Source organism: Halichoerus grypus, chromosome 15, assembly GCF_964656455.1.
Source record: "Halichoerus grypus chromosome 15, mHalGry1.hap1.1, whole genome shotgun sequence".
Classification (NCBI taxonomy): Eukaryota; Metazoa; Chordata; class Mammalia; order Carnivora; family Phocidae; genus Halichoerus; species Halichoerus grypus.
In genome coordinates, this window is record NC_135726.1 from 18,021,551 (window position 1) to 18,049,123 (window position 27,573).

Consider the following 27,573-nt stretch of genomic DNA (forward strand, 5'->3'; position numbering starts at 1 on the left):
TGTCACAGTTGTTTGTTGTTTGTTTGGTAAATTGGGTTTCTTTAATAATGAAAGGCTTGTTTATTGTTGTAGATTGTTTATATTTTTCTCTTTCCTTGTGGCTTCACAGCAGCTCTGGCCTGCTTTGGATCCATCACGGTCTAGTGGGCTTATCCCCTTGCGACTGAATCCCAGGAGCTGTCCAAGAAAAAGTCGTTTCTCAGACAACAGGACTCGAGACTTCCTGATTTGTGCCTGTCATGCCTGCTGTCTCAGGGAGATGGGGAGAGCTTGGGGCCTTCTTGGGCCGGAGGTCAGGAAAAGTTCTGTTCTTGCAACCATGAATTTGGCTCTGGGGAGCCCTGGGAGAGGGGAAGTGAGGAGTGGTCTCAGGGAACCTGGATGGAATGAACTAGAGGAAGGCTCCACATGTTGCCCTATGGAGTGGGTGCAGCCCAGTGCTGCCTGCCCCAGGCAGCCGGTCACCAGCCTTGCTTTTATTCACTGTTCTATACTGGGACTGCCTTTTAACCATGTCAGAAGTGAGGTGGGTGGGGGAAAAGGACACACACCCCTTTGTTTCCTCTGCCAGCCTCCCCAGATTAGGCCTAGACCCAACTCTTCCCTTCTCTAAACTTCCCTCTCTCTTCCTTGCCCTGGGCTCCTTGCCAGAGAAAGAAAGGCTCAGGGAAGTCTCCCTCTTCCTCTTGGCACCCTTTCTAGAAGTCACCAGGTCAATTTTCCTGTGTGTTGCCCTGGTTGAAACCTTGTCCTTGTGAGAAAATAGCAGTGGCTAGTGTTGGGGAATGTGCTTCTTGCATGCTGCCCCCCCCCCTCCGGGAATACACTTCATGCATGTTATTTCATTTAATATCCAAACCGCTCTATGGGGTACCAATATTAATATTCTCATTATTCAGATCAGAAAAGTGAGGCAGAGTCGGGGCAAAGTTACTTGCCTCCTATAAGTTATAAGTGATGGAGCCAGGAAGGAGCCTGGTCAGGGTCATCCAACTACAGAGCCTGACCCTGAACTACTCTTTCCCCAGCACTTGCAGATCTCAGAGACTGAGTGCCCAGGCACTGCCCCTCCCCACTCAGGCCCCAATCCAGGTTACTGCTTCTCTCTGCAGCAGGAATCTCAGCAAGGCCTCAGCTAGGAGGTGGACTACAGAGAGAACCTGCAAGGCAGGATGCTGGTAGAGTTTAAAAAGAGGCTGCTTGGGGCGCCTTGGTGGCTCAGTCAGTTGAGCATCAGACACGTGATCTCAGCTCAGGTCTTGATCTTGGGAGTTGTGAGTTCTAAGCCCCGCATGCTGGGTGAGGAGCCTACTTTAAAAAAAAAAAAAAAAAGAAGGAGAAGGAAGAAAAGAAAGAAAGAGGCTGCTCTCTTCCTCCTGGGATGATCAGATCAGCTCCAGGTCAGTCCCTCTGTGTTATGAGGATGATGGGATCCTTCCTAAATTGGGGGATTTACTAAGAAAGCCCAAGTGTCCATCATATATGACTCAGGTGCTCCTACTTAAGAAAGAGCCAGGTTACTGACCCACAGTGGCACTTATGAAGTTTCATGGGGCTCTACAGCAAACCCCTTGTTTACAAAGACAGGTTCCCAGAAGTCCTGGGGCAGGTGGCAGTGGGCTTGGTGCAGAGCTACTTCTGTGAGGACCCTGGGGTCCTCTGTTGGTACTCCCCAGAGCCTACATCCATGGCCATCCCTCAGACATCTTTACCATCATATATTTCTTGGGTTGGTCCCAGGGAGGAGATGCACCTTGAAGTAGCCCAGATGCCTGTGGCCAAGGAAGCCAGCAGGGTTCTGGTCCTCAGGGGTGACTGTGCCTGCATGCGGTTCCAGGCTTGTCCTGCAGCGCCCCCTCCTGGAGGAAGGCAGCATCACCTCCCAGGACCAGTTCCCTAAATCTCAGGATCTTCCTTGGGTCAGAGTAGATTTAAGTTTTTCCAAGCCACTGAAAAGAACTTCCAAAATACCTATTGCTTATTTCTCAACCCCCAACCAAATGTAAGCCTCATACTCACCCAGACAATCGGCAATCAGCCCAGCAGTCTCCTTACCTCCCTGTCCCCAATCTCCCTTCCTCCTTTTGCCCTTCTCACTCTTGCTCAAGTGACCTCTCCAGAATGCCAGGCCAAGATCCCTGCTTGCCTACACCCCTTCTCATCGCTCCCAGAACTGCCCACCCTGCTGTCCTGGTGGCCATGCCTCCGCTTCAGCCATGCTAAATGACCCTCCTGCATGGGGCTGACGTCTTTCACATAAGCAAGGCTTTTCCCTGGCATATCCTCTGCTTGGAAGGCCACCCAACTCTCCAAGAGACAGTTGGAGGGATGCCTCTTCCCTGGGTAAAATGGCAGCTCTTTCCCCCACTGAGGTCCCGCCGCCTTGGTCCTCTGCTCTTCAGTGGCACCTGTCTCCTTGCATTACACCCAGCATTTCCCCCTTAGAGTGAGCTTTTATTTATTTACTTATTTATTTATTAAGAATTTTTTTGAGAGAGAGCATGAGCTGAGGGAGAGGCAGACTCCCTGCTAGCAGGGAGCCCGATGCGGGGCTCAATCCTAGGACCCTGGAATCACAACCTGAGCCGAAGGCAGACACTTAACCGACTGAGCCACCCAGGCACCCCTAGAGTGAGCCTTTAGGAACAATAGTAGTGACTTGTTCCTTTCTGTGGCTACTCTCACCCACCCTGCTTAGATAAACCTGTCAGGAAAGAGACCTGCAAATGTAGATCAGTTCTTTCTTTGGTGATTACTGAGTATTTCCTACGTCACCTGTTGGAAGAGAGGAACAGAGCTTCCTTGTCAGTGCTGGCCTGGCTCACACCTCCAGCCCAGGAGACCATACAGAAAGCAGATGCTTGGCCTTCTTGGGTCAGGCCTTAGCCAGAGGCCTCAGGTCCAGATGTGCAGGGTTCAGGAAAGGGCAGTGTCTCCCTGGTGCCCAGGGTGTGATTTCATGTGAAGCCATTTCACTCCAGGCCTCTGCTTCCTCAGCCATAAAGTGAGGCAGTCGAGCTCAGTTAATTTTTTTTTTTAGGATTTTATTTATTTGAGAGAGAGCAGAGCGAGAAAGCACGAGTGGGGTGAGGGGCAGAGGGAGAGGGAGAAGGAGACTCCCCGCTGAGCAGGGAGCCCAGGGCAGGGGTGTGCACCGTGGGATCTGAGAGGCTCTCAGCCTAGAGGGTACATGCAACCAGCCTTGATGCCTGATTACTCCTGAGTAAAGAACGAGCAAAGAACAGGATGGGGTCTGGGGTGACACCCAGGATTTTGGCTTGAACCATTGTGTTGATGGGACACGGGAAGAAAAGCAGATTGGAGGGAGAAGTTATTCATTTAATTTGGAGATCCCTATGTTTAAGGTATATGAGGGACATGCAGGAGGACCAGGAGGCAGCAGGATATGAGGGTTTCCAAAATGGCCAGCACTGGCTGCCTCTTAAGCAGCAGTTATCCAGTGACTTGGCTGCAAGGCTCCAGGGAGAACATTCACACCCACCACCATGCCCTGGCTGCCAGGAGAAAGGCACAGATGCCTCTGTTAGCAGGGCCACCTTGGAGGCAAAGTCTGGTCCAGCTGTGGTCTCCAGTAAGTGGAAAGCATTCCAAAGACGCCACTCTTAGGGCAGGCAAATGAACTGACACCTCAATGGGAGATCCTAAGAGTTGGACCCTCGAGGTCAGACCAAATGCAGGAGGCTTCCCTGGGAGACAGGGAGCAAAACCAAGCAGCTGGTTCCCATGACCTGGCCATCCCTTTCCTTTCTCTGCCCCAAGTTTCTCCTTATCACCTCCCTCTGCATCCACACTGTTATCCTGTCTGACCTTCAGGTTCATCTGAGGAGCCTTTAAATGCACAAAGCTAGGCCCCAGCCCTGCAGATTCTGATTTGGTTAGGTCTGGGGTCGTGCCCAAGAACCTGTACTTTTGTCAAGTTCTTGGGTGATCCGGATGACCAGTCAGGCTTCAAACCCTGCACCCACCTTCCCAGCCTCTCTTCAGCCATCTTATTTGCAAAATCACCAAGTATGAGAAAAGGAAAAATGTTTATTTTCAGCAAGTCCAAGGTCCCAAGTAGGGAGAGGGGCCAAATTTTCCCCTGCGCCCCAGGGCCTAGGCTGCTGCTCTGGTTCAGACTTGGGAGAAGGGGAGCCACCAGTGGGGGGGGGGGGGCAGGAAAGTCACTTGTACTGAGGAGAGAGCGGAGGTACAAGTGGGGCTGCGCAAACACTCAGCATCTTGTCGATGTCCACCTGGGCGGACTTATCCACCTCAGCCTTGAGGCGGCCGCTGCCCCCCAGCCTGGGCAAACACCCAGGCTCCTCTCCCACCTCCTCTCCCAGGGGAACCAGAGCATGGGTGGAGGACACAAATGTACTGGGGCAGGGCTGAGTGAGGCCCGAGGCCAGCTCACCTGCCACGGGCAGCAAGGCCTGCAGTTGCTCCACACCGGCCTCCTCGGGGACCAGGGCCAGCTCCAACTCAGGCTCCGTCTCTGCCTCAGCCTCCCTGTCCCCCTCCCCTGCCTGATTCAGCTCAGGATTGCAGTAGTTGATGTACTGGTACAGGGGCCGCAGGCGCTGGGCCTTCCCTGCAAAGACCCGGGGCAGGGCAGGGGCTGGAACACCCACGCTGTGCCATGTCAGGGTTCCATCAGGCAGGAGGAAAAGGGAAGGCCCAGGGGCTGCCACTCACGCTCTAGCCCCAAGGTCTCGGAAGGGGCAGACACCGTGCTGGCCAGAGCTGGGAGCACTGGAGCCCCCAGACTCTTGCGCTTCTTGGCTTTTTTGTGCTGTTTGGCAGATGGGAAGGGCTCACTCTGGCTACTCTCTGACTCCTCCTTCTGCAGTGGCAGCCCCTGTGGCATCTCTGCTTCAGCCCTAGGATGGGCTTGGTGGCTAGGCCCTGGGAGGCTGGGGGACAGGAGGCCTAAGGAGCCAGCCTCCAGCTTTGGCTCCTGTGCCCTGACCATAGGGAATAGCCCTGCCTGTCTACTACCTGGGGCCCAGATTCTCGTCCCCTTCCTGGTCAGTGAGGCTCTGGGCTGGACGGGGGACTAGAGCTCATGTGAGCTCAGTACCCTACAAGGCCTTGAGACTCCTCATCTGGATGCCCACCCCCCGCCCCCCCACCCCCTCGCTCCCTCACCCCCCTGCCCCCTCACCCCCCCACCCCCGCTGCCAATGCCAGGGCTCTTCAGGAACAGAGGGAGTGAGGAGTGATGGTGGTGGCAGGGGACAAGGATGCACTCTGTAGGAGTGTGAGCCCAGCCAACCCGCTCCGCCAGCCCTGCAGCTCCTTCCCTCTGAAAGCTCCCTCACTTGACAGGCTTCCTCTTCGGACCATGACTGGTCCTCACAATGGAGGCCATAGGCCTGGGGCCTCTCTCCTCTAGTGAATCCACCTCTAGCTTGAGCCTCTCTTCCTCCAGCTTGAGTTGTTCCTCCTGGAGCCCTGGCTCTGAGACTAGTCCTGTTGGGCACTTGTCTTCACCCAGGCTCCGGCAGGCCTCATAGGCTGGTGCCAGGCACGGGTCTGCCATCACCGGACACTAGAGGGACACATAGGTAACTGGTCACCAGGCAAAAGATACAGGGGATCAGTCATGAGACACCTGACAAACACCAAATGCAGATGAAGGGCACCAGCCCGTGCCCCTCCCTGCCGTGGAGCTTGTCCTGGCAGTTAGGGGGGCGTCGCACAGAGTTTGGCCTCTTAGAGTGCCCCGGACAAGTGTTTGAAGACTACACAGCCTTGACGGTCACCTCAGAGCTCTGAGCGTGGCCACCGGACGACTCCGCGAGCTGTGCCGGCCCCGCGGCGGTCCTCTCCCGGGCTCCTGGCCGTCTCTCGCCCCCGGCTGAGGCCATGGCTGCGCGGGGTCAGCGCTTCCTCGGAGGTTGCTTGCGGGGAGGAGGGAGAGAGGCCGGACTTGCGGACCTGGCGCTGACGCGAAAGACCCGCCGGCGAGGGCAGGCGGGTGGGAAGGGAACCTGACGGTGGCTCCGCTCCACCCTCAGCTGGAACTACAAGCCCCAGAAGGCTTTGCGCCAGGGGGCCTTGGCCCCTGACCTCGGGGACGGAAACTACTGTTGCCTGGCAACAGCAAGCCCGTGGGGTTGTAGCAGCGGGCGGCAAAACTGCTCCGGTGAGCGCCTTGCCCGATTGTTGCGAGGAAGGGGTCGCGAACTGGGCAGGAAAGTGGGTTAGGAGCGGAGGCGGCGAGCGCTGGCGGGGTCGGGCTGCGCGGCGGGGACCGGGAATGGAGGGCGCCGCTGGGGTCAGGGTCCGGGCCCAGGACCGGGGAGGAGGCACTGGGCTGAGGAAGGGGCCTCTGTGCACCGTTGCAGGGCAGCGACAGCGGCATGTGCGAGGGCCCATCCCGCATCTCGGGGCCCATCCCTCCAGACCCTACGCTCTGCCCTGACTACTACCGGCGGCCGGCCTCGGGTGAGTTGGAGGGGTGCGGCGCGGCGGGGCGAGGCCCGAGCGAGGTTCTGGCTCCGCTCCACCACTGAGCTCCGCACTGAGCTCCCCGTCTGGCTTGTCAGCCCAAGGACGCCTTGAGGGAAACGCGCTGAAGCTGGACCTGCTGACTTCGGACCTCGATTTGGACGCCACCCCTCCGCGTGGCCCCCGCGTAGGTCCCGGAGCCAGAGAGATCCTGGAGCGTGGCCGGCGTGGCGTCGGGGGAGTGCTGCTGCAACTCGGGGGCATCTCCCTAGGCCCTGGGGCCTCTCCCAAGAGTAAGTTCAGACAGAAGGGGCAATGAGGCCAGTATGAGGTCAAACGCTGATCAAAACCGTTGCTTCTTCCCAGATCTGGGTTCAGGCTTTGCCTCCCTGAGTGTCATTTTCCCCAACTATAGAAGGAGGGGGAAATGCACTTACTTCCTCACGGGAGAGGACTGAATGAAGTAGTTCCCAGGAACCCTAGTTCAGCTTAATGAATTCATGCATCAGCGAAACATTGTGTGTTGAGTGCCTACTGCCTGCCCGCCCTGTAGGTGCTAGAAAAACAATAAACAAGTGAAGAGATGGATATAATATACAAGATGATTATTGGTGTACTTCACAATAAAAATGTAGAGAATAATCAAGGACAGAAGAAGATAATTACTATGTCAGGAAGGGAATGTAGTGATGTGTATACTGTCTTAGATGGAGAGGTCAGGGAGATCTTTCTGTAGGAGGGAGGGTGTGGGCCCAGTGTGTGAACTCCAACTGGGAGTTGGATCTCCTGGGCTATATGTAGGGTAGAATCTGGCAACATCTTTTTCCAGGGAAGGACCCTAAAGACCATGAGAAGGAGAACCTGAAGCGGATCAGGGAGATCCAGAGGCGCTTCCGTGAGCAGGAGCGCAGCCGGGAGCAGAGCCAGCCCAGGCCCCTGAAGGCTCTGTGGCGCTCGCCCAAATATGACAAAGTGGAGTCCCGGGTCAAGGCCCAGCTGCAGGTACCTACCTTGGAGAGCCAGAAGCATTGTTCATCTTGTTGACTGATAGGCAGTTATACTCAGATCCGAGTTATGGGGAGGGATGAAAATCACAGGGGACTAGGGTAACAGGGGCTAAGAAATAGCTGAGTTGCGCAGAGTCGGGCTGGAGTTTCCTCAGAAGTGGCGATGGCTGGGTGATCCTGAGGGGCAAGTAGGAATTAGGCAAGGGGAGAATGGGAGAGAACATTCTACTGAGATGGAACCTCACAGAAGTCCTAAGACCAGAGGGAGTGTGTGCAGTGGGATGTTGTGTACAGGGGAGAAGAGCATGATGCTAGGCTAAGAAGTCAGCTGGACCTACATCATAAAGGATCACATAATCCACTTTTCAACCTTTCTTTCTTTCTTTCTTTCTTTTTTTTTTTAAGATTTTATTTATTTGAGAGAGAGAGAGCATGAGCGGGGTGGGTTGGGGTGGGGGCGGGCAAGAGGCAGAGGAGAAGCAGGCTTCCCGCCGAGCAGGGAGCCCGGTGCGGGGCTCGATCCCAGGACTCTGAGATCATGACCTGAGCCGAAGGCAGACACTTAACGACTGAGCCACCCAGGCGCTCCTCAACCTTTATTTCTAAGGGCAGTGAGAAGGGCAGGGGTACTGTGGTGGGATTCTTCAGTAGATAGTAGTACCATATCACTATCCAGAGTCCTCAGAAGGAGGAGCAGGATTGAGAGAAAAGACAATAAGGTCATATGCAAATTTGTTGAAACTGAAGCATTTGTGGGACTCCCAGGGGGTTGGGAGTGTGTCCAGGAAACAGATGGAGAGTCAGATCTGGATCTGAAGAGTGAGACCCAGGAGTTATTGAGGATTAGGCTGATGACAGTGAGACCAGGGAAGTGACCCTGGATTTGAGGGCTTGGAGGCCAGCTATGAGTGACCTTGGTCGGGACAGAGCCAGGAAGCTTGACCAGGAAGGAGAGAAAAAGGGAATGGTAGCCAGAGCTAGGACTGGTTTGTTGTTTTCCTAAAAATGTGAGAAGGAGGGGTGGTTTGTTGTTCTCCTAAAGATGTGAGAGACCCACATATTTAAATGCTCATGGATAGAAGTGTTCCTTCAAGAGGGAAGAGGCCCATAGGGCTGGAGATAGAGAAGTATCCTCACAGGCGGAAGGAACAGAAGCTCACTCTATGGCTGGCTTAAGACCCTGACTTCAGCTTGACTGATTCCTCTGCTGTGCCCTGCCCTCCAGGAGCCCAGCCCTGCCTCTAGAACAGAGCCTGCCCACTTCCTGCGGGCACACTCCCGCTGCGGCCCTGGGCTCCCGCCACCCCGTGTCCCCAGCCCTCAGCTAACCCCACCAGGCCCCAGTGCTAAGGTGAGAGGATGGGTGGGGGCTGGGGGGGCAGAGATCTTGAGGGGTTCAGGAGCACATCACGGTGCTGTGTACCCCATCGTGCTTGCCGTGTCCTGCAAGACGCCAGGCCTGGGTGTGGACTTCATCAGCCACAATGCCCGCACTGCCAAGAGGGCCCCCCGGAGGCACTCCCGCTCACTGCAGGTCCTGGCTCGAGTGCTGGAGCAGCAGCGGCAAGCCCAAGCGCACTACGATGCCACGCAGAAGGGCCACATGCCCCATTAGTAGGTCCCACTGCCCAACACCTAGGGTGAAGGGTGCCTCTGGAGGGTGGGAGGCAACCTCTGCCCTAGGACCATCAACTCTGAGCCTGTGCGTCTGCAGCTTATTGGAACGCAGGGATCTGTGGCGGCGGGAGGCTGAGGCCCGCCAGCAGAGCCAGCCGGACCCTGCCATGCCCCCTGGCCACACTCGCATGCCTGAGAACCAGAGGCTGGAGACACTGAGCAATCTGCTCCAGAGTGAGTTCGTGGGCAAGGGGTTGGGCGGGAGTGGATGGGGAACCCAGTGGGGACCATGCAGCCCTGCCTGGCACTCACTGTTCCTGGGCCCCTTGTAGGCCAGAGCCAGTTGCTACGTGAGCTGGTCCTGCTGCCTGCTGGGGCAGATTCACTCAGGGCCCAGGGCCACCGTGCTGAGCTGGACCGGAAGCTGGTGCAAGTAGAGGAAGCCATCAGGATCTTTTCCCGCCCCAAGGTCTTTGTGAAGATGGATGCCTGAGCCCTTTTATGGGGGTAGTTATGGGGGTCCTCACTGAGAATCGCCACATGGTTGCAAAGGGCAGGATGAGGCCCCATCATAGAACGGAGTCTGAAGACAGGAGCAGTGGGGTGGGCAGTTTCCCCAGAGCACTCTTCCCAGCCACTGGTGGCTGTAGAAGGGCAGCCCAGCCTCTTAACCCCTTTGTCAAAATTAAACCTTTTGTACACAGTGAGGTTTGTTTCCATAAGAGCTTTTTCTTACCCTAGAAATGCCAAGTCTGGTGTCCCTCCTGCTGCTTGACTGCAGGAAGGTCTCTCTGTTTTCCTTACCACTCCTGCCTCGTATCCAGGGCAGAAGGCAAAATTGTGAGACCAAGGAGGACATTAAGGCTGGGACACAGAAAGACCATAACTGCATTTGTAGAAAACCTTTAATGTTCCCCAGACTGAGAGGGCCCTGTGAGCAAGCTTAAAACCCCCACTGGGGAAGTCCCTGCCATGTCCCAGCAGCCTGGAGTGGCAAGGGGCTGCGTCCTTGCCTGTCAGAGGCTAAAGCCACTACCATCTCCTCGCATGCTACTCCCCCATCCACAGCTGGCCCGCTCCTGATCATCCAGGGAGGGCAGAGAGCTTCGGGCACCAGGAAGTAGACGGCCCTGGCGCAGGTCCCAGCATGGAGGCCCCTTAGACAGCCCGTTGGAACAGGGAGGCTGGCGGTTCTCAATGACCAGATCACTGCTGTCATCGTCGCTGTCAGCCTCAGTAGGCCCAGGCCCAGCAGAGGGAGGCCCTGACAGACGCCCAGATGCCCCACGCACCACATTATTGCGCTGATTGGCTGGCTTGACAGTGACAATGAGGTTGTGGCTGTTGGCGACCATCATGTCCGTCACTTGGTCCAAGGTCTTCCCAGCCACCTCAATACCATTGACCTCGAGGATCTCGTCACTGACTGCCAGCAGCCCTGTACTCTCAGCCAGGCCCCCTCGTACCAGGCGGGAGATGAAGATGCCTGGAACCCGTTCCAGGCCCTGGGGAGCTACACGTACACTCATGCCATCTCGGATGTAGAAACCCAGGGGGCGGTCAGAGCCATGCTTGTGCAGGCGCACGCGTCGGTGGGTCTCAGGCAGTAGGTCCACATCTATGACTGAAGAAACCTGGCGGAAATCTTGGGGCAGGCTGATTAGTAGGGGTGGCCGGGTGCGCAGGGGTGCCACTGGCCGAAGTAGAAGCCCTTTCTTGCGCCGCTGCAGAGAGTTGGAGGCAAAGGCCAGGCCACTGGAGTCAGCTTCTGCTGCAGGAGAAGGGGGGTGCTGAGATCAGAGACCCTGCTCTCCCACGTGGGCCCTTTTCCCTCAGGCCCAGGCCTGGGGAAGGGGGCACTGTAGCTATTTCCTACCACTTGGAGGTCAGGCCAAGGGCAGGGACTGCAGAGGGTGAAGCCTGGACGCCCTGGGCATGGGCTAACCCTTGTAGACCTGCCCTGCCGTCCTACCCCACAGAGGCTGCCCACTGTACCCCATCCTCCTCACCCCGCTTCTGTACTAGCAGGCGCAGCGGTGGGGGCCCGCTGGCCAGGGCCCGGTGCAGGCTGTCGTCGTTGGTGAGGGGCAGTAGGTCGCCGTGAGCATCTGTATAGCCAAGCAGCACGTCCAGGCCCGGGATCTGGTGCACTGCACGCAGCAACCGCGAAAACTCTTGGAAGCCACTCACCGATGCGCGGGGCAGCGCGAAGCGTCGGAACTCAGCATCAAACTGGAGGCAGGGGGTGGGTGAGAGGAGGGGTCAGGACAGAGCCCGTGCCCTTTCCCACCACAGGTCCGAGGGTGTTAGAGGTCGGAAAAGGCTGTCGCTACGGCTGCAGCCTTGCGCCCAGGCCTCAGCTCCAGTACAAGGGACGCTGTCCAAGGTCTTCTCCCCTCCCTCCAGGTACCAAGGCCACAGAGGGACTCTAGAGGCCGGCAGTGGAAGGAGGATGGATGGAGGAAAGCGAGAGGAAAGGCCGGAGAATGGGACATGAATGATGGAGGCGAGAAAAAAGGTGGTGGGGACTAAGAAGCTAGGAAAGGGGAGAATAAGGGAATTGGAAACGCCTAGGGCCGAGGCCGGAGCCGGGGCCAGAGGGGCCCTTACTTTGCTCTTCACCTCGACGATGTTGTCGGGACTGCGCGCCGGAGTCCTCTGCGGCCTGGCCATGGTGGGGCCGGGCGGGCCGGGGACGGTGCCCCAGGCGGCCCGCCGAGGCGCAGGTGCACAGCCCCGGCAGGCCGGCTCGTGCCGCCCCGCCCCTGGCGGTAGCACTCGCCCCGCCCTCCCATCCGGACCATGACGTCAAGGGGGCAGCGACAGAGAGTGGAACGCGGAGTCCACGTTTCCTAGGAAACGGAGATGGGGGCGGAGGCGTCTTCGTGTGCTCTTACGTCATTACGCTACGGCGCGCAAGTCTCTGGAGTGTGGGGGAGGGGTATGGCCAATCCCAAGGGGAGGTTGAGGGAAGTGACATTTATTGAGTGTTGTCTATGTACTATTATTTCCATTGGCCTTACCACGTTACATGACTGCATGTTTTAGATGAGGAAACTGAGCCGTAAGTATTTGCTGAGCTCCGCGGGTTCACACGGTGTTGAACTGGCTTTGAGCCGACTCGCTTGACCACTCCTGGCCGCAGCCTCAAGCCCCGGATCCCTCCCTCTCCATCCGAGCCAGCCCTTGGCCCCATCCTTCCCGGTGTCACGGGAGTCTTAGCGAACGGCCCAAACGCCGGGCCGCTGCTCGGAGACACCCGGGTAAAACCAAGCAGGTTGGCAAGCCATCCTACCCCACAAGAGTCTGCATGCAACTGTCCGAGCAACACGGCTCGTGCGCACGCGCGGACACGCCTGTGGGCGTGGCCTCGACCTTGGGTCCCGCCCAGCCACGGTGCGCTTCCTCTTCCGACGAGAGGCGGGGCCCCGGCGTCCGCGGGAAACCCAGGCTGGTGGTTCTTTGCTGGGGGCAGCTGCGGGAATGGCAAGCTTGGGGAGCTTGGTCCTGCGGCCTTGGATTCGAGAGCTGGTCCTGGGGTCAGATGCACTCTCAAGTCCGCAGGCGGGGCAGCTGCTCGAGGTGAGTCCCCCACACTTCTCAGGGCTCGGAGACCAGGGCAGGGCCCGAGGGCGGTGGGATTGACGCCAGTCGACGCCGTCAGGTGCTGCAGGAGGCCGAAGCCCCGGGCCCGTCCCGCGCCCCTGACCCGTCTGAAGTCGCGGCCGCGCTGCTTGTGTCTGACGGGACCCACAGTGTCCGGTGCCTAGTGACGCGGGAGGCCCTGAACGCCTCGGACTGGTGAGAGAGGCGGCGCGGGGCCTGGGGAAATCCGGGCCTCCGGGAAGAACGCGAGGCTTGAGCCGGAGGTGCGCGGGCCGCAGGCGGGCGGGGCTGTTTTCGAGCGAGCTAAGGCCGTGACGGTCGCGCTCGCGGCAGGGAGGAGAAGGAGTTCGGCTTCCGAGGGGCAGAAGGCCGGCTGCTGCTGCTGCAGGATTGTGGGGTCCGCGTCCAAGTCGCCGAAGGCGGCGCGGTGAGTAGTGAGGCTGGCTTGGGTGGGTTAATGAGCCTGACTCCGTGACAACTCCTAAAACCTGCCCCTGAACTCACTTCAGCCCGCTGAGTTCTACCTCCAGGTGGACCGCTTCAGCCTGCTGCCCACAGAGCAGCCCCGGGAACGGGTGATTGGTTGGTAAGTGATGCCTGCCCCCACCAGCTGCTTCTCCCTACCCACGCCTGGCTGCCGTTGGTATAGGTCTTTTGGCTGGGAGGGCTCAGGCCCCTAGTAACAACGTTGCCTACTACTCTCCTTTTTGTCCTCAGCAACCAGGACCCGGATGTGCAGAAAAAGCTCTTTGACTGTCTGGAGTGAGTATGGAATTGGGCTCTTCAGTCAAGTGTGGCTGTGTCAGGGGATGGCAAATGTGTGTAGACAGGCCTCAGGATTGTTCCTCAGGCTTGTCCTCTCTGTTTCTATAGGGAGCACCTTTCAGAGTCCATCTCCCCCAGTGCAGGTACTTACAGGGGTTGGCCAGTGACCCTAACTCCCGCGGAGTGACCTCCCAGTCATCACCTCTTGCTTCCTTAGTAAGCTCTTCTCCCTACCCACCCTTCCCTTCCTTCTCTCTAAGTTTTGGCCCATCCTCTGGTCCCCTGCCCTCAGGCCTTTCACTATCCCAACTTCTGGATGAGGTGCAGGAGGACCAGGAGCATCGGGGGGCGCTAGTGCGCCTGGCTGAGAGCTGTCTGACGCTGGCAGGCCCTTGCACAGCACCCCCCCTCACCCGCTGGGCCTCCTCCCGCCTTAGGGCCACGGTCAGTCTGGGGCTTCCCTTGGGGAGCGTCAGGGTGAGGAGTTGGGCAAGGGCTGTGCTGAGAGTTTATGTCCCCACAGGGAGAAGCTGTGTACACAGTCCCCAGCGCATGGCTGCACATCTCTGAGAATGACCAGCGAGTTCTGAGCTCTCTGGGCCCAGGGCAGAGGGCACAGGGTAAGGAGGACTGGAGAGGGGAAGAGGGAGTACCTGGGGGCCCAGTGCTCACAGTGCTAATAAGCTCCTCCTGACCCTCAGGCCCTGAGCTGCCCCCACCAGACCCAGCTGTGCAGGACCTATCGCTGACCCTCCTCTCTCCTTCCTCACCTACTTCCTCAGGTAAGGTGGTGCTAGGCCCAGGCATTCACTGCTGTCAGCCAGGTTCCCAGGCTGCTGCAAAGGTTGCACACCCAGGTGGGGGATGAACACAGTCCCGGGAGGCCTGCCTAAACTCACGGGCCACTGAGCTGAGAGGGCTGTGCCCACAGTCCGTCCCCTCCTTCCCAGGAACCCCAGCTTTATCCAGCCACATGTCCTCAGAGGAGAGCGGTGCTAGCATCAGCCTTCTGCCTGCCCTGTCCTTGGCTGCTTCAGACCCAGTGCAGAAGGGCAGCTCCCAGGCTGTACCAGCCATCTGTTCAGCCCCTGGCCCCCGGCCCCCCAGCTCCCCACTCCTGAGCTGCACCCCAAGTCTGTCACCCCTGGGCCATGTACCCAGTCCACATCAGGCCATTGTGACCAGGGCCCAGAAACCTAGCCTGGAGTTCAAGGAGCTAGGGTTGCCCCCCAAGAAATGGCAGCACTCTGCAAGGACAAAAACGAGCACAGGAGCCCTGGAGTCCAGCCCTGTTTGGGTGAGCATACATGGATAGTAAAATGGGGGAAGCCTTGGGTGGAGCTGGGAGTAGCGGTGGAGGGGTAGCCTTGGATGGGGTTAGGGGTCCTTACTGGCCCCTCTCCGGATACCACACCACCTTCAGGACCCTCCAAAGAGGCATCGTGATGGTTCTGCCTTCCAATATGAGTACGAGCCACCCTGCACCTCCCTCTGTGCCCAGGTCCAAGCTGTCAGGTGAGTGCCTAGGGCTGCCCCTACGCTTTCAGTCACCAGTCCCCATCCCCGTTGACCTACAGCCATGGTTTTCTTCCCAGGCTCCCTCCCCAGCTCGTGGCCTGGGCCTTGCACTTTCTGATGGAACCACAGCCAGATTCTGAGCTAACCCAGGTGTGAGGGAGCATGGGGGAGGATGTATGCACACAGATCCATGCCTGGGATAGACAAACAGTGCTCCACACTCTGCTCCTTTGAGTTTTTTAATAAAATAATCTCATGCGGCAGGAAAAGGAGAGGGTCAGGGGTTGGGGCCGCCGCCTCTTTGGTCTGTGGCTGGGGAGGGTGGGTTTGGCTCAGGGCTGGAGGGCTCTGTAGGCAGTGGGGGCAGAGGTTGGGCTCCAGGGCCAGATCCTGCAAGGGGAGGAGGAAGGGAGAGGAGGGGTCAAGACTGGACCAAGCAGTCCTGCCCCCCCCTCCCCTCGCAGCTGGCCCCAGCCTCCGCTTACCGAGGCTTGGAGATGAAGGTGCCTCAAGCTTTGGTCTCCGCTTGAGGACAGGGGAGCGCTGCAGCCGCAGGGGCCGTTCTGAGAGACACAAAGACTTGGGGGCAGTTTTGCTAGGGGCTTGCTGCCTGTTCCCAAGCCTTCCCCTGCATCCTCCCACCCCCGGGCAGAGGTCACTCTTCTGGAGGTGGAGTCAGGGCTAGGAGGAAGGGTTTGGCAGCCCCTTGCTCCAGGCCTTTGGGCTCCTTGATTTCTCAACCCCTTCCCTCACTGGTGGCCCCCTCCAAGGACCAGAGCCACAAAGGGAGCCCTGGAGTCTACCCTCCCCCATCTCCTCCTGCACTCAAGCACACAGAGAGGTGTTCCCCCTCACCAACAGGGGCCTGGAGCTGGTCCTCATGCACAGACACTGCTCGTCGCCCTGCTGAGAGAGGCCTCGGCCTCAGCTGGCCATCTGGGGGAGGCCAGGATATCAGGGTATGGTCTGGACAACTATCCCGACCCCAGCCCTTGCCTCCCTCCTGTCAGGGTCCCCAGCCCCATATTGGAGTGGGGCCTAGGGTGCCCGCTTACCTTCATTCCTGGGGCCCAAGCAAGGGTCCTCAGGGAGGCCCAGGCTGTCTGGGGAGGGGCTGGCTCTTCGTGGGCTGGGGCTGGGACAAGGGGAGGGGGGGCCGGGACCGTCCTGTTGGCCCCAACCACGGCCCCTAAGCTCTGCATTCAGCTGCTGCCCCAGTGTCTTCCAGCTGGTAGACTCAGGCCCTTGACCCTCCGGACCAGGTCTGCACGAGGGGTCTGCAGGGAGAATGGTATGAGCCTAACCAGTGGTCTGACAACCACCCCCCCTACCGTTGCATGTCCCCCAACACAGTCCGTGGCCCTTACCAGCAGACACGGAGTGGGTGCGGGACTTGATCGAGATGGGAGGGGCCTCTGCGGAACTGTCCATAATGTCACCTGCAACGCAGGGCTGGGGGTTCAGGCACCAGCCCTTGGGAGTGAGGGGAAGAAAAACCTGGCCTCTTCCCCTTGTCCCCCCAGGAGAGCCAATGCCTTGGAGACTAGCTCCCTAAGGACAACTCCCTCACCAAAGCTGTACTGCCCTAGCACAGGGTCCCACTTACCATCCGAGCCAGCCTTCTTGATCTCTCCATCCTTGCTCTGTAGGAAACAGGGAAGTCAGGCTCAGTCTTGCCCTCACTCTAGCCTTGTTCTTTCTTCATTCTTGTAACTACCAGTAAATGCCCACCAGGAGATGCTGGGATGGGTGAAGAGGAAACTGATGTAACCCAGGGGTGGTGATGAGAGGCTGGAAGCAGCGCCCAACAGAGGAATGTGTGACAAGGCCCTGAGATGCACCGGGTGGAGCACAGCAAGATGAAAGCAGTGACCAGGGCTGAGGCCTTGGGGCGGGGGTAGGAGGCAGGGCAGTGTCTTGAGAGGAAGTCCCTGGAGGATTTGCTGTTTCAAATGCAGGTGACAAGGTCAGGGTTCTGTTCGATCTACAGCGGAAGGACCGTCCCAGCTCCAAGGAGGAGGTAGCAGGGGCCAGGGCAGAAGCCAGGAAGGAAGGAAGGCTGAAGCTGAGGACTATTTTGAGGAGGAGGAGGTAGAACTGATAGAGCCGTCTGTGTGTCATGAGTCTCCTTCTGGTCACATATGTCACCCACAGACTGCCACATGTCACCTGCCCCCTCACTGTGCACTTGTGGCCCTCCCTACTTACTTGCTTCCTCTTGCCTTCGGTACTCCCGCTGCCTCTGCTCACGCCGATCCTCTGCAGCATCACTTGGACCCGCTGTTCGAAGGATGGGGCCAGCTCTGTGTCTCCCCGCTCCAGGGGCCGGCGCTGCGGACCGAGAAGCCCAAATGGGGAGAGAGCCCACTGCCTCAGGCCTTGCAGAGCCCTCGCCCCATGTCCCCAGGCCTACCTTGTCAGGTCTGGCACCCAGTGTTTCCTCCTCCTCCTCAGCCGGTAGTAGTATCATTGAATAGGCTTTGCTTTCCCGAGTGTAACGAGGCCGGCTTCTGCGGGCAGGGTCAGGGCTGCTGGTGCCCCCCTCAGCCCCACCAGGCTCCTCACCACGGCCGGGACGGGCTGGTGGCCGCAACAGGTCTCCGAGTGTGGTCTTCCGAGTGCGGGGAGCTGCCCCGGGGCTGGTCTCTAGATCAGGCCGTGGCCCCCGTGTTGAACGAGGCTTCTTGAAGGCAAAGAGGGTACCCAGCTTCTTTCGCAGTGTACGAGGAACAGGGGTGGCACTCCCCTCGTTGGCTGGGTCCTCTTCAGGGACCCAGCTGTGGGAACAGCCAGCAGTGAGTGGGAAGGCCCATGGAACAGCCCACCCTCTCCCACCCCCTACAACCGCCCCTTACTCACAGGCGATCCTGCTGGATCAGCCTTTTGGAGAAGAATTCCTCCACGCCCTCGTCCACGCGGGCACTGAGCCCATTCCCTTCCTGCGGCAGGGCTGGGGGCACCTGGGGGACACCATAGGGTCAAGGCTGAGCACAACCATGAATTGTTTCCACCCCTTGTCTAGTAGCCTGGCCTGGGCATCTCCAGGACGTGGGAGCTGGAGTGACCCTGAGGGGCTACTGCCAAACGTTCTTGTCCAACTGGTGGGCAGAGATGCTGGTTTCACGTATCCCCTCACCAGTAGTTGGCCCTGGACATATACACCCAGCCCACACCTGTTCTTGTCCCGTGGACTATCTACACTCCCTGAACCAGCAGGCTAGAACCCACAGGCCCCCTGGGTCACACATTCCCATGTGCCACCCCCTCTGCTCCAAACAGTTCCCCGCAGTACCCTCCACCCCCACCCGGCCTGCTGGCAGCTCAGCGGCGCCTGCTGCTGCGTCAGACCCTCTGGGGGGCCTCAGGCTGACTCTGCCTTCTGCCCTGTATCCACTGCCCCCACCAGTACCCAGCACACACAGATCTCCCCACGTAAACACCCACTGGACCTGCAGTAGAGGCAGGACTTGTCCCCACAGCCTGGGGCCCAGCATCAGACTGAAAGTAACCCTGGGAGAGGGAGGATAAGATGGACACCCTCCCTCGCACATCCATCCATGCAGAGGGCCAACCCAAGATGCAGTCCTAAACTGAGATGTACCCCCAATGAAATCCACACACTCATGACCCTGCATGGGAACGGCCTGGGGAGAGGGTGGTCAGGAATAAACCAAGACACGGCAGTACGACCAGGTGGTCTCGGGCCCCTAAAATCCACCTCCCTAGCCGCCATCACTCCTGAGGAGCAGAAAAGCCACCCGTGACCCCCAATTTCACGAGCTCTAGAGTGGGGGAAGGGCGCTCACCTGGGGGCCCCCCGGCGGTGGCCGGTGGTGGTGCTGGCGCCGTGGCCGCGGCCGGGCCCGGGTCGGATGGCGCAGGGGCTGTCCAGCGGGTGGCAGGTCCATGCGAGGCAGTGGGCCGGCCTGGAGTCCAGGGGTGGCGGGGCTCGGAGAGCCACGCGCAGAAGGCCCCGCCTGCGGCTCTGCATCTTCCCCCGGAGCCGCCAGCTCGGGCTCCGGTTCCTCAGCAGCACCTAAGGGGAGAGCACCAGAGGAGCACCGAGCAGCAAACCCGGGGAGGTGGTGGTGGCAGCGGAGCTAGGGCGGCGGGGGACCCGCCCAGGGCGCGGGGAGGGGCCCGGCTACGCCGCCCGCCCCCCGGCCCCTCCCCCCCCGCCGCTGTCCGTGGTGCTGAGCGCGGCCCCGAGCGGCGCGGCCCTGCGCTGCCGCCAAGCATGCGCATCCTGGGGTTAGAGAAAGGGGGAGGCGAATGGAGACAGTGTCCGGCTCCTGGTCTGCTCAGGTCCCGCTTCATGCTGACCATAGCAGACCCCAACCTGCGAACTGCACAGAGGGCCTGGGCTGGCTCAATCAAGGGTCAGGGAGTTCCTAGGACAAGACTAAATAAATGTGTCCACGTGTCCAGGTCCCCAGATCTAATGGAGAACTTTCAGCCCAACCTGGTTAACTCCCTTTCCCCCCAGGCCCTGACTTACTGTGAGTGGAGGGAACCTGGGGAAGACATTGGCTGGACTCAGGCCATTTCTGTGGAGGATTGTCATCCTAGTGGGGAGGGCAGAAACTCAGTCTGGGACACAGGCGAGCTGCCTCCCAGCCTTCCACACTTCATAATAAGATGGGAAGATCCAGAGTTCTAGGCCCAGAGTTCTGGGGCCACATACCTTCTGCTCCTCTTCATCCTCCTTTTCCTTCACCTCCTCAGGGAAGAAAAGACCTTCCAATTCTCCAGGCCCAAGGGGGCTGGGCTCACCCCCATCCAGTGCTGGTATGGCAAGAGGCATTGCCACTGTTGCCTGCTGAGCCAGACTCTCCACCTACAATAATACCAGGCACCCCAAAGATGGGCAGTTGGGCCTCAGCCATAGTCCCATCAGTCCTAAAGGAACCCTGAAATACCCCTGGGCTATATGACCCCAAAAGACATTATAGAACCCCTGCAAGGCAGTGGCCAGGTCAGTGTGTGTGTGCGCGCGCACAATTCTCCCTCACCAGCCGATCCCGGGCTGCATTCAGCCCCTCCAGAGCCTGAGCCACAATGCTCTCTGCCAAAGTCCCTGTGACTGACAGCCGCATATCCCTGAGAGCAACAGAGAGCAAGGATTAATGGGCTATCTCTGCCCAGTCCCGTTCAGTCCAGTCCAGCCCAGGCCCATCCAGTCTACCTGAGCCTAGTGAAGGCATCTTGCAGCAGGTGCTCTGGGAGCAGCTCTGGGAGGCCCCTTGAGCCCACCAGGACCCCCTCTAGCTGCTCCCTCCACCTGGGTCCCTGTAGCATCTGTGGGCAGAGGCTCCTTGTTGTGTCCAGTGTGGCCTGAGTGAAGTCCTGGGCAAAGACCAGAGCATGGAGAGTGTGGCCTGAGGCTACAACCCCCACAAAACATTGATGCAAGGGATATCACAGTCAAACCTATGCAATAGGGGTCAAGCCTATATATATATGGACATGGGGCTGGGGCAAGGGTACCATCTTACCTGAATATCCTTGCGGCAGACCTCGCCCACCTGTCCTAGGAGGCCCTCTAGCTTCTGCCGCAGCTGCCACTGATGACTTGGGGAGCTCCCAGCCTCATACAGAATTGGGAGAATCTGGAGGCCAAGGAAGAGGAGCTGCAAGTTGACACCTAATTAAGAGGGGAAGGGTCCTTGCAGCAGCGGTGGGGAAGGGGTGCTCACACTGAGAGAGAAGTTGGCATTTTGGATGGCATCCTCCGCCTGGTGCACAGCAGCTTCACCCTGAGGCCCAGCCCCACAGCCCAGTAGCTCCACATGCTCCTGCACTGACTGACACAGTTCATTCACTTCCTGGGGAGTGGGGGAGGCGTGCATCAAGAATCAGTGCCATCCTAGCCCCCTCCAGCCTCCCAGACTCTGACTGCTTCCTTCCCAGAGTCTCCAACAGGGTGGGTGAGCTCCTGAAGCCAATACTTTCAGGCCAGCCCCTCAGGAACCCTATCTGTTCAAGGAGGGCAAGCAGTGTCCCCTTTGGATCATTTTAGGGACTTTATATATCCTTCATAAGTGTCCAGAATAGGAAGAAAGGAGCTGTTAGTCTTTTCTATGTTTTAGAAGCTCAGTCTGCTCACTAGGCACATAGAGGACAGAACTGAGGTGGGCAGAAATGGGAGTGAGGAGCCATGGACGAAGGACCTGGGAAGCAGGAGACATTTGGGGTGGGAGTGAGGAGTAGTGTGTTTGAGAGTTAGCAGGGATAGGACCAAGGAGGTCTGTAGGGGTTCTAATGTGGCCAGGAGAGACCTGGCCCAAACCTCTGTCCACAACACTTGGTGAGTGTGAGCACCGGTGAGAATGGGGTCTAGGGTAGAGAGAAGAGTCTGTGGGAGGTGATGATGTCACTTGAAGGTGTACAGAATGTGAAGCCCCTGCAGGGAGCAGTCAAGATGCCTCAGCTTTAAAGCCTGAGAACGAAGTGGGATTTGGGAAAGGATAGGTAGGAACATCTCATAAGGGCAAGGTAGTGGAGGAAGATGAAGCCAAAGAAAGGGTTGCTGGGTTGGGACCCAGCAGAGGTCGGTGGAGAGGAGAGCCCTGCGAAAGGGAAGTCACAGATGGGGCTACAATCAGCTGGGGGTGGGGGGGAGAATTAAGGAAGGATTTTTAAATACCTCCCATCTTGAACAGGAGAGTCTACTTAAATGCTTTTAAAAGGCATCCAGGGGTGTTATTTGGGGGAGCTACCAAAAAGAGGGACTTGTCCTGGAGAGCATAATTCAGGCCCCCTAGCCCCAAGAAGGACGCTCAAACTCCTGGAGGATTCCAGGCGCAACAGCTCTTCCCATCCCCTATCTTCTGTACCGACTCAAGGTTGAGGGAGGGGACACCAACCTGCTCCGAGGGGTCTGAGACCAGACAAGGTGGCTGCGGACGGCCGGTGCGGTCAGAAGAGGCATGGTCCGCACGGTTATTCCTCAAAAGACAGGCTTGGATCTGGGCATAAGGGATATTGAGAAGCGGTAGGAGGCGGGGCCACGGCACAGAGCAGGGCAGGGGAGGAGACAGGAACCCAACCTGATGTACTGCACGTGCGGTCAGTTCCGGGCGGCTGCGATGGGCCTGGGCCACGTCGTTCAGTGGCAGAGGCATGGCCTTTAGGCTGCGGTTCTGCTCCAGGGCCTCTGCCACGTCCAGCAGGCCCAGAGCAGATGTGTGGTTCCGGTCCCAGACCACAGACCTGGGCCAGGCCTGGCTTCAGTCAAGGGCGCAGCTCCGCAAGGCTCCACCCAAACCCGCTGGCCTTGTCCATTCACCTCGCGCCCCAGTCCCCAGCATTTGCCCCTCCACATTCAGCCCCGCCCCTTAACCCAGTAAGCCTCCCCGCCACGCCCTCCTCCCCCTCTGGCCCCGCCCACCGGAGTCTTGTGTTGACCCGAAGTGCCTTGGCCAGCATTTTGGCACCGGCGTCCCCCATGGCGTTGCCGCTGATATCCAGCGCCGTCAGGTTAGGATTGGTGCCGAGGGCCCGGAGCAGGACGCTAGTGGCCAGCTTCAGCCGCGACTCAGCTACGGACAGGGACTGCAGGGGCTGGAGTTAGAAGGAAAAAAAAAAGCGCCATTTGGGTTTGGAATCGGCGGTCAGCAAGGGGGGCAGGTTACAGGGTCTGAGGGAACAGGAGTCACAGGGGTCCGTCCATTGCCTGACGATCCCGCATGGTCCCAAGAACTCACACAGTCGTCATCCTGCATGAGCTGGACAATCCGGTGCAGGACATCATCCAGTGTCTCCCTGTGGGACAGGGGACGTGGTTTGGAAGGACCTGGGTAGGTGGTGGGTGGTGGGGTGCTGTCTGGGAGGTCCGGGAGTGGGATGCGGGCTCACTTGCACCGGACGTTGAAGTTCCTTCCAAGTGCCACATGTCGTAGGGACCGACTCCTCCCGATGGCCAGCACCAGAGTCACCATGTCTGAGCCAAAGCCTAGGGGTGGCTCGGGTCACGCATCAGGAGAGGCTGAGGGGGTGGGGATAGGGTGGGAAGTGGGTGGGCAGTGGGATCGTGGGTTTCGGGGCGGCCTCACCATTATCCGCCAGATCCAGGGAGCTCACTGCGCCAGCGTCACACACTAAGTCCTGTATCACCTGAGCGCCGGCTGAGCGCAGCTGAAGGTGGAAGGCGCGGCACGCTCAGACCAACGGGCCACAGGTGCGGAGGCTCAGGCGCCCTGGGGCCCGCGCTCCCGCCTCGCAGCCCCACTGCCTGTGGGCCCACTGCCCGCTCACGTCCCGGGCCGGGCGCTCACCTCACAAGCGCTGAGGTCCAGGTGCAGGTCGCCCGTGTGCATGTTGAGCGCGAGGCCTTCCAAAAGGGCCCTGGGAGGGGATGTTACAGGGGGTGGCGGGAGCTGGGAAAGGGGCCCCAGGGCGCGAACGAATACCAAGAAGGAAGGGCCAGGATGCCGGGAGGTCCCGGGAGTTGGGGGGAGCGATAGGAGCGGGGTGAAGCTCCGGGGGGCCCCGGCCGGGGTGGTGGCCGCACACGTAGCCGTGGGCAGCGACACTGACCTGAGCGCGTCGGGCGGCAGCTTGCAGCCCGCCAGGCCCAGGTGCCGAAGCGTCCCCGCGCGGCTGAGGAAGAGTTGCAGCGCGGCGGGCGCAGCGCGGGACTTCCTGGGGTGGGCGAGCGGGAGGAGTGGGCTTCCGGGCGCAGGGAGGCGGCTCCCCGCAGCCTCTCCCCCACCCCCGCCCGGACCCGCCCCCCTTACGTGCGGGAGAAGACGTTCCTCGAGGCGTCCAGGTGGCTGAGGCTGGTGCAGCAGCCGCGGGCCAGCGCTGCGAACAGCTGCGGGAGGAGGGTGTGGGCTACACCGACGGAGGACAGAGCACCCCCCCCCCCGCCCCCGGTCTACCCTCCGGCCTCGGGCCCGGCCACCGGCCCTACAGATCATCCCCCCACCGACCACCCTCTCACAGTGTCCAGGGCGGTTTCGGTGCCCGCGAGATTCAGGAACGTCAGAACATTAGGACGGCTCAGGAAACTATAGAGGCCCTGATGAGAGGACAGGGGCGGGAGGGAGTCAGGGATCACCTCACCAAGAGCTCCCTGACATCCCACTGCCCCCAGTCATTGCCTCCAAAGACAACCACTCACCCCATTGTCCTCCGAGGCCCCCAGCGCCCCAGGGTTCCCGGAAAGGTCCAAGTGGGTCAGGGCGGTGTCAAAGGCCACATTGGAAGCCAGTGCCCGGCCCAGAGACCTCATTCCTGGTGGCGGAGGAGGAAGTGGCTCAGCAATCGGGCAGATCCACCCCCAAGCCGCCCCCGGCCTACCCCACCTACCTCGTGGCGTCAACCCTGTCTGCGCTAGGCTGAGTCTCCTTAGGGCTCCAGGACGATGCTCCAGGTGTCTGCTGAGAGCAGTCACGCCTAGGGAATGGGGGCAGCTGTGTGGCTCTCACCTCCTCCAGCACCAGCCCCCTGCGGTTCCCTAGGTTCAGCCATACCTCGGTCATCCAGCAGGTTCCCAGTGAGACTAAGCTCCCGGAGGGCAGAGCCTGAGTGCCCTGCCAGTGCCTGGGCCAGTCGCCGGACAAAGTCTCTGGGGACCAGACCCAGGCATGAGACTCCTGACCCTGGATTCCCATCTCCTCCCCAGGCCACAAGCCTCCTCATCCCAAGCTCCCAGACTCCTGTCCCCAAGCCCTACCCTGTCCCCCTTACCCTCTCAGGCCACAGTTCTCCAGCACTAGCTCCTCCAGGTGGGACGACTGACTCATCATGTGCAGAATCTGCTCTGAGACCTCAAGGCTCTGAGAACCAGAGTGGGGCTCAGTGAGTTGCACCCTGGCCCCCGCACCGTTGGCCCCTCCCTGTCCCTATGCGCTCACCAGCTTCATGTCCACGCAGGAGAGGCACTGGAACCACAGGTTGTAGGACAGGGCGGCCACACTCAAGGCCAGGTCCCTGGGTGGGAGAGGGGGCAGGGGGAGGGGCAGAGTTCAGGGCTCTCCATGGAGAGGCCGAGGCTCAGGAATGTGGGTCATGGGATGTCCTTCCCTTCCCACCCTTGGCAGGCCACAGACCGACTGCCCAGATGGCTGAAGTCGCATAGGCTGAAGTGGCGGCAGCCTTGGCGATGGTAGATGGTGTCCACATCCTGGATGGGAAGAAGATGTCTCCCACCGGGCTTGGGGTCACAAGGGGGAAGGGGACCCGATGCACACGGGGGGATCAGATGTCTCCAGAGCCCCCCCCAGGGAGGGCCCTACTCTCACCCACTGAATCTCCTCTCGGAAAGGGAAGCCATTGTAGTCACACAGAGCCTCATAGGTCTCCAAGAAGCCACCTGGGGGAGGTGCCAGGGGTATAATGGGGTGAGGAGAAGACAGACAGAAGGTCAGGGAGGGAGGAAGATCAGATCCGAGCTGGGTGGTGGCTGTGCTTGGAGTGACTCTGTTCAGTTTGGGAGACCCCCAATTCAGGGGTCTGGGGCTGCAGGATGGGGGGGTAGGCTGGAAGTCCTGGGTGGCCTTTTCTTGGCCCTCACCACAGGGGCTGCTGGGTGCAGTGTCCTCGGAGGGGCTGCTTCTCTCCAGCCGAGCCAGCATGGAGGGGGATGTGGGCCTCCGGAATAGCTTCCTGGGGAGGGGCAGAAGGGAGAAAGGACAATGGACTTGTAGCCCCTGGGACGGGAGGCAACCCACTGGTGTCATCCAGAGCACTCCCGTGCTGCCCTCCTTTCCTGCCGGCCCCCGTAGTTGTTGGGCCTCACCCGAGGCTGGAGCGAGGGAAGACCTTCTTGATGGCTGCGGCGATGTGCTGGGCCAGCTGCTCCAGAGCAGCCACGCCAGGGAACTCCAGGACCAGCTCGGGCAGGGACTCTAGCTCAAAAGTCACCTGGGGTGGGACGGCGGCTGGGTTGGGCTCCGCGTGCGGGCGCAGGTGGAAGGGGAGGCGCAAACCAGGCTGCAGGCCACGGGCTGGGGCATTAGCTGTCTCACCTGCGGGGGCGTCTCCTGCAGCGCCATGGCCTGGACCTCCAGGTAGCTGAACGTGCAGTCCACCTGTGGAGAGCCGCAGTCAGCTGGAAGCCTGACCCTAGCCCCGGGATCCCAGTCCCCTGTGCGGCTGGGAGCTCAGAGCCAGCCCTGCCTGCGGGGGAGCCCAGGGCTGTGCGAAGGGCAGAGCCCATGGGACAACCGTCACCCAGGAAGCTGCTGGAGGGCGGGGGGGGTGGTGGCAGCCAGCCCCTGGCACTCACCCTCAGGGGGAGGCAGGTGTGGAGCAGGTAGGCCCTCCATCGTAGCAATGCCTGGGGGGAGAGAGTGTCTGACGCCCTGCGCAGGCCAACAGGCTCTTTTTGCCTGGGCCCCAGAGGCCCTCCCAGGCTCTGCCCCCTGCCATACCAGGACATGACCTCGCTCAGCACCCTCCCGCTCTGGTAGCCAGGTTTTCAGCAGCAGCTCGGCCTCCTTGGGCCACAGGAACCTGGTGATCTCGCCTGTGGAACGGCAGCCTGCTGGGTGATTTGGTCCTCCCGCGGAGGGCAACGCATGCCCATGGTACCAGGCCTGTGGCCTGGGCTCATCTATGGGCCAGCAAGGAAGGAGTGGAGTGGGTGTGGGGGGCGCCAAGCTCTTCCGAGGAGCAGAGAGAACCGCTTGCAGATGCTCCCTGGACGCTGGGTGTGCTCCGGTTCTGGAGCCAAGTAGGCGGGAAGGGCCAGCGCTCACCTCTCAGCTCACACGATATGCCGTCGGGGGTCTGGGCCATGGGGCCGGGCCGGGCCGCCGGGTGGCCCCAGGAGCTCGGACGAGAAACAGTTGCGGGCGGGCGCGCACACAGGAAGCCTGGGGGCCCGGCCCACACTGCAGCCACCTGCTCCTCCTGCAGCGGAAGGTACGCGCTGCTTCCTGCCGGGCCGCCCCCAGCCCGGCTCCTCCCCGCCCCGGCCTCCGCGGGCCAGGAGACGTAGGAGGGGGGCAGAGTCCCAGCTGGCCGCCCGCCCTGTCGCGCAGGAGCTACTCTGGCAGGGCAGGCACGGGGTAGGACTTGGGTGGCAGGGACAGTCGCGCGTGTGGCGCGCGCCTCTTGCGGTTCCTAGCCCCCTACTTCCACCCCGCGCCGCAGTCCCTGCCGGGAGCACCAGGGGGCGCTGCCCGCTCGGGGATCCCTGCGGCCCACCCGCGTTCGTCCACTCCAAAACCCAGCTGGGGCGGTGGACTGGGGGCCCGGCCCGGAGGGGCGTCTATTCAGCAAGGAGAATCGGATCTCTCCTAGAACCTCTCCCAACACCCGGGGCCTAACCTGAAGGACCTAATCTGTTGCTCCTAACCTGGAGTCTGTGACCCCGTCAGAGATCCACCAACTTTTTTTTTTTAAAGTAATCTCTATGGGGACTCGAACTCCTGGGCCATGGGCGGGACATCAAGAGTCGCATGCTCTACCAACTGAGCCAGCCAGGCGTCCCGGAAATCCACCAGCTTTTGAAACGGCAGAAAAAAATGCCAGATGGGCTCAGGCACCCTTCTGTGCTGCGCAGGATCCTCAGCTCTCATCAGGCTCAGGCTGGACCAAGGCTGGAAGGTGGGAAGTACCCTCAGGGAGCAGCCTTGGGCTAAGGCCTAAACCT

The 27,573-nt window shown here is 60.0% G+C and overlaps 5 protein-coding genes across 16 annotated transcripts; 2 read left to right on the forward strand and 3 right to left on the reverse strand.

The window, feature by feature from the left end:
- Positions 1-4,184: 4,184 nt before the first annotated feature.
- C15H16orf86 (chromosome 15 C16orf86 homolog) lies at positions 4,185-5,943 on the reverse strand. The gene is made up of 4 exons (XM_078062814.1): positions 5,769-5,943; positions 5,330-5,554; positions 4,699-4,945; positions 4,185-4,594 (listed from the first exon to the last, which is right to left on the reverse strand). The coding sequence occupies exons 1-4, from the start codon at positions 5,871-5,873 to the stop codon at positions 4,185-4,187; spliced, it is 987 nt and encodes a 328-aa protein (XP_077918940.1). The 5' UTR covers positions 5,874-5,943.
- Positions 5,944-6,047: 104 nt separating this feature from the next.
- On the forward strand, positions 6,048-9,787 carry ENKD1 (enkurin domain containing 1). 2 transcript variants are annotated; one of them, XM_036115069.2, is made up of 8 exons: positions 6,048-6,151; positions 6,354-6,453; positions 6,555-6,749; positions 7,286-7,458; positions 8,689-8,814; positions 8,914-9,077; positions 9,178-9,314; positions 9,413-9,787. In XM_036115069.2, exons 2-8 carry the CDS (start codon positions 6,369-6,371, stop codon positions 9,571-9,573), a joined length of 1,041 nt encoding a protein of 346 aa, XP_035970962.1. In that variant the 5' UTR covers positions 6,048-6,151; positions 6,354-6,368; the 3' UTR covers positions 9,574-9,787. The 2 variants fall into 2 exon arrangements, with proteins under 2 accessions (XP_035970962.1, XP_035970963.1); XM_036115070.2 differs by lacking the exon at positions 8,689-8,814.
- Positions 9,788-9,967: 180 nt separating this feature from the next.
- On the reverse strand, positions 9,968-11,852 carry PARD6A (par-6 family cell polarity regulator alpha). 3 transcript variants are annotated; one of them, XM_036115073.2, is made up of 3 exons: positions 11,703-11,852; positions 11,090-11,312; positions 9,968-10,851 (listed from the first exon to the last, which is right to left on the reverse strand). In XM_036115073.2, the coding sequence occupies exons 1-3, from the start codon at positions 11,751-11,753 to the stop codon at positions 10,097-10,099; spliced, it is 1,029 nt and encodes a 342-aa protein (XP_035970966.1). In that variant the 5' UTR covers positions 11,754-11,852; the 3' UTR covers positions 9,968-10,096. The 3 variants fall into 3 exon arrangements, with proteins under 3 accessions (XP_035970966.1, XP_035970964.1, XP_035970965.1); XM_036115071.2 differs by having other exon boundaries at positions 11,691-11,852; XM_036115072.2 differs by having other exon boundaries at positions 9,968-10,848; positions 11,691-11,850.
- Positions 11,853-12,445: 593 nt separating this feature from the next.
- ACD (ACD shelterin complex subunit and telomerase recruitment factor) lies at positions 12,446-15,238 on the forward strand. Its single transcript, XM_036115066.2, has 12 exons — positions 12,446-12,662; positions 12,745-12,881; positions 13,020-13,113; positions 13,196-13,272; positions 13,404-13,448; positions 13,560-13,594; positions 13,744-13,895; positions 13,975-14,071; positions 14,153-14,233; positions 14,402-14,748; positions 14,875-14,966; positions 15,047-15,238. The coding sequence occupies exons 1-12, from the start codon at positions 12,564-12,566 to the stop codon at positions 15,123-15,125; spliced, it is 1,335 nt and encodes a 444-aa protein (XP_035970959.1). The 5' UTR covers positions 12,446-12,563; the 3' UTR covers positions 15,126-15,238.
- CARMIL2 (capping protein regulator and myosin 1 linker 2) lies at positions 15,196-26,821 on the reverse strand. Of its 9 annotated transcripts, XM_078062812.1 has the most exons (39): positions 26,675-26,815; positions 26,348-26,442; positions 26,203-26,253; positions 25,943-26,005; positions 25,714-25,838; positions 25,489-25,580; positions 25,217-25,287; positions 25,025-25,098; positions 24,830-24,905; positions 24,663-24,751; positions 24,446-24,540; positions 24,282-24,368; positions 24,094-24,206; positions 23,914-23,991; positions 23,708-23,784; positions 23,508-23,612; positions 23,246-23,315; positions 23,024-23,105; positions 22,827-22,923; positions 22,676-22,733; positions 22,360-22,532; positions 22,019-22,181; positions 21,836-21,937; positions 20,666-20,794; positions 20,465-20,578; positions 20,155-20,315; positions 19,982-20,069; positions 19,654-19,806; positions 19,468-19,534; positions 18,776-19,005; positions 17,829-17,929; positions 17,383-17,746; positions 17,178-17,300; positions 16,576-16,612; positions 16,337-16,408; positions 16,025-16,246; positions 15,825-15,905; positions 15,455-15,532; positions 15,196-15,359 (listed from the first exon to the last, which is right to left on the reverse strand). In XM_078062812.1, exons 1-39 carry the CDS (start codon positions 26,712-26,714, stop codon positions 15,247-15,249), a joined length of 4,209 nt encoding a protein of 1,402 aa, XP_077918938.1. In that variant the 5' UTR covers positions 26,715-26,815; the 3' UTR covers positions 15,196-15,246. The 9 variants fall into 9 exon arrangements, 8 of the variants coding, with proteins under 8 accessions (XP_077918938.1, XP_035970935.2, XP_035970936.2 ...); XM_036115042.2 differs by having other exon boundaries at positions 15,825-15,875; positions 25,217-25,580; positions 26,348-26,529; positions 26,675-26,817; XM_036115043.2 differs by having other exon boundaries at positions 25,217-25,580; positions 26,675-26,816.
- Between the last annotated feature and the right edge of the window lie 752 nt (positions 26,822-27,573).